Source organism: Triticum dicoccoides, chromosome 4B (genome assembly GCF_002162155.2).
Source record: "Triticum dicoccoides isolate Atlit2015 ecotype Zavitan chromosome 4B, WEW_v2.0, whole genome shotgun sequence".
Classification (NCBI taxonomy): domain Eukaryota; kingdom Viridiplantae; phylum Streptophyta; class Magnoliopsida; order Poales; family Poaceae; genus Triticum; species Triticum dicoccoides.
Window position 1 is genome coordinate 27,447,998 of NC_041387.1, and position 1,822 is coordinate 27,449,819.

General features: G+C 45.4%; 1 protein-coding gene across 1 annotated transcript; it reads left to right on the forward strand.

Moving 5' to 3' along the window:
• The first annotated feature begins 421 nt into the window (after positions 1-421).
• Positions 422-1,598, forward strand: LOC119293268 (senescence-specific cysteine protease SAG39-like). Its single transcript, XM_037571794.1, has 2 exons — positions 422-854; positions 1,006-1,598. Exons 1-2 carry the CDS (start codon positions 422-424, stop codon positions 1,596-1,598), a joined length of 1,026 nt encoding a protein of 341 aa, XP_037427691.1.
• Positions 1,599-1,822: the final 224 nt, after the last annotated feature.

The following is a 1,822-nucleotide window of genomic DNA, read 5'->3' on the forward strand; positions in this document are numbered from 1 at the left end:
GAACTAGGGGTCAGTTCCTATTTCTCACTACTTTAAAATATATCCCTCCATATCAAAATATAAGACGTTTTTGCAGTTCAAATTAAGCTGCAAAAACATCTACTATTTTAATACAGAGCTAGTACTTCCGTAGCTGCAACATACTTCCGCTCGTACTTTTACTGAATTCAACCATTGATTCCAGGATCAGAGTTGGACTAAGCTAACGTACTATCTACAACCACAAGATTCTTAATTCTAACTGGTAATTAACTTCACCGCCACGCTGTTGTCCGTCGCTCTCCACGCCGTATCTGCTACGTACATGTGTATGGCTACAGCTATATAAACACATCCCTTCCACCCATATTTGACAGACCAAAGCACCACCAAAGCTACTTACAGTACTAGCACTAGTAATTAAGCACTCACCGAGCAGATCATGGCCATCCCCAATGCTTTGCTTCTTGCCATCCTAGGTTGCATCTGCTTATGCAGCAGCACTGTTCTGTCAGCTCGCAAGCTCGGCGATGCGGCCATGGTGGAGAGGCATGAGCATTGGATGGTGAAGTACAACCGTGCTTACAAGGACGACACAGAGAAGGCGCAGAGGTTCAAGGTTTTCAAGGCCAACATTGCCTTCATCGAGTCATTCAACGCCGGAAACCACAAGTTTTGGCTCGGTGTTAACCAGTTCACGGACCTCACTAATGACGAGTTTAGGGCAAGCAAGACCAACAAGGGCCTCAAGAGGAGCAGTAGCAGGGCTCCAACCGGGTTCAGGTACAACAATGTCAGCACCGATGCACTTCCATCGGCTATTGATTGGAGGACCAAGGGTGCCGTCACTCCTATTAAAGACCAAGGCCAATGTGGTAAGCCTATTTCGGTAGTACCCCCTTCTTTTATGTTTAGTTTGCGTATTAGGTTTGTATTAAATCAAACTTTCCAAAGTTCGACCAAAGTTTATATATCATTTTTATCATGACAACTAAAATAACACTAAGGATAACACTATCATTGCAGGCTGTTGTTGGGCCTTTTCAGCTGTTGCCGCAACCGAAGGCATTGTGAAGTTGAGCACCGGGAAGCTCATCTCATTGTCGGAGCAAGAGCTGGTTGATTGCGATGTCCATGGTGTGGATCAGGGTTGTGAGGGTGGTGAGATGGACGACGCCTTCAAGTTCATCATCAAGAACGGCGGCCTCACCACCGAGGCCAACTACCCATACACGGCACAAGATGGACAGTGCAAGACTAGCGTTGCAAGCAATACTGTTGCAACCATCAAGAGCTACGAGGATGTGCCGGCCAACGATGAATCCTCTCTTATGAAAGTGGTCGCTAACCAGCCTGTATCTGTAGCTGTGGATGGAGGGGATGTCATATTTCAACACTACTCGGGCGGGGTGATGACCGGCTCCTGCGGAACTGATTTGGACCATGGGATAGCAGCGATTGGGTATGGCATGACGAGTGATGGAACTAAGTATTGGCTATTGAAGAACTCATGGGGCACCACATGGGGAGAGAATGGTTACCTCAGAATGGAGAAGGATATCTCCGACAAGAGCGGTATGTGTGGCTTGGCCATGCAACCTTCCTACCCCACTGAGTAGGAGTAGGAGATATACATTGCCACATATATATCTACAAATATTGCATAAATATGTGTATTTTGTATACACGTATGTATCTTCCATTACACTACCTTATTTCTTGTTTGTAAAGTCATGAATGCTCCGTGAATATACATAACAGAAGATAGATAGATGACTTCGAGCTTAAGTGCTATATGGTGATGTCTACACTAAAGTCCATCTTTTGTTTGAACCCATCTTCA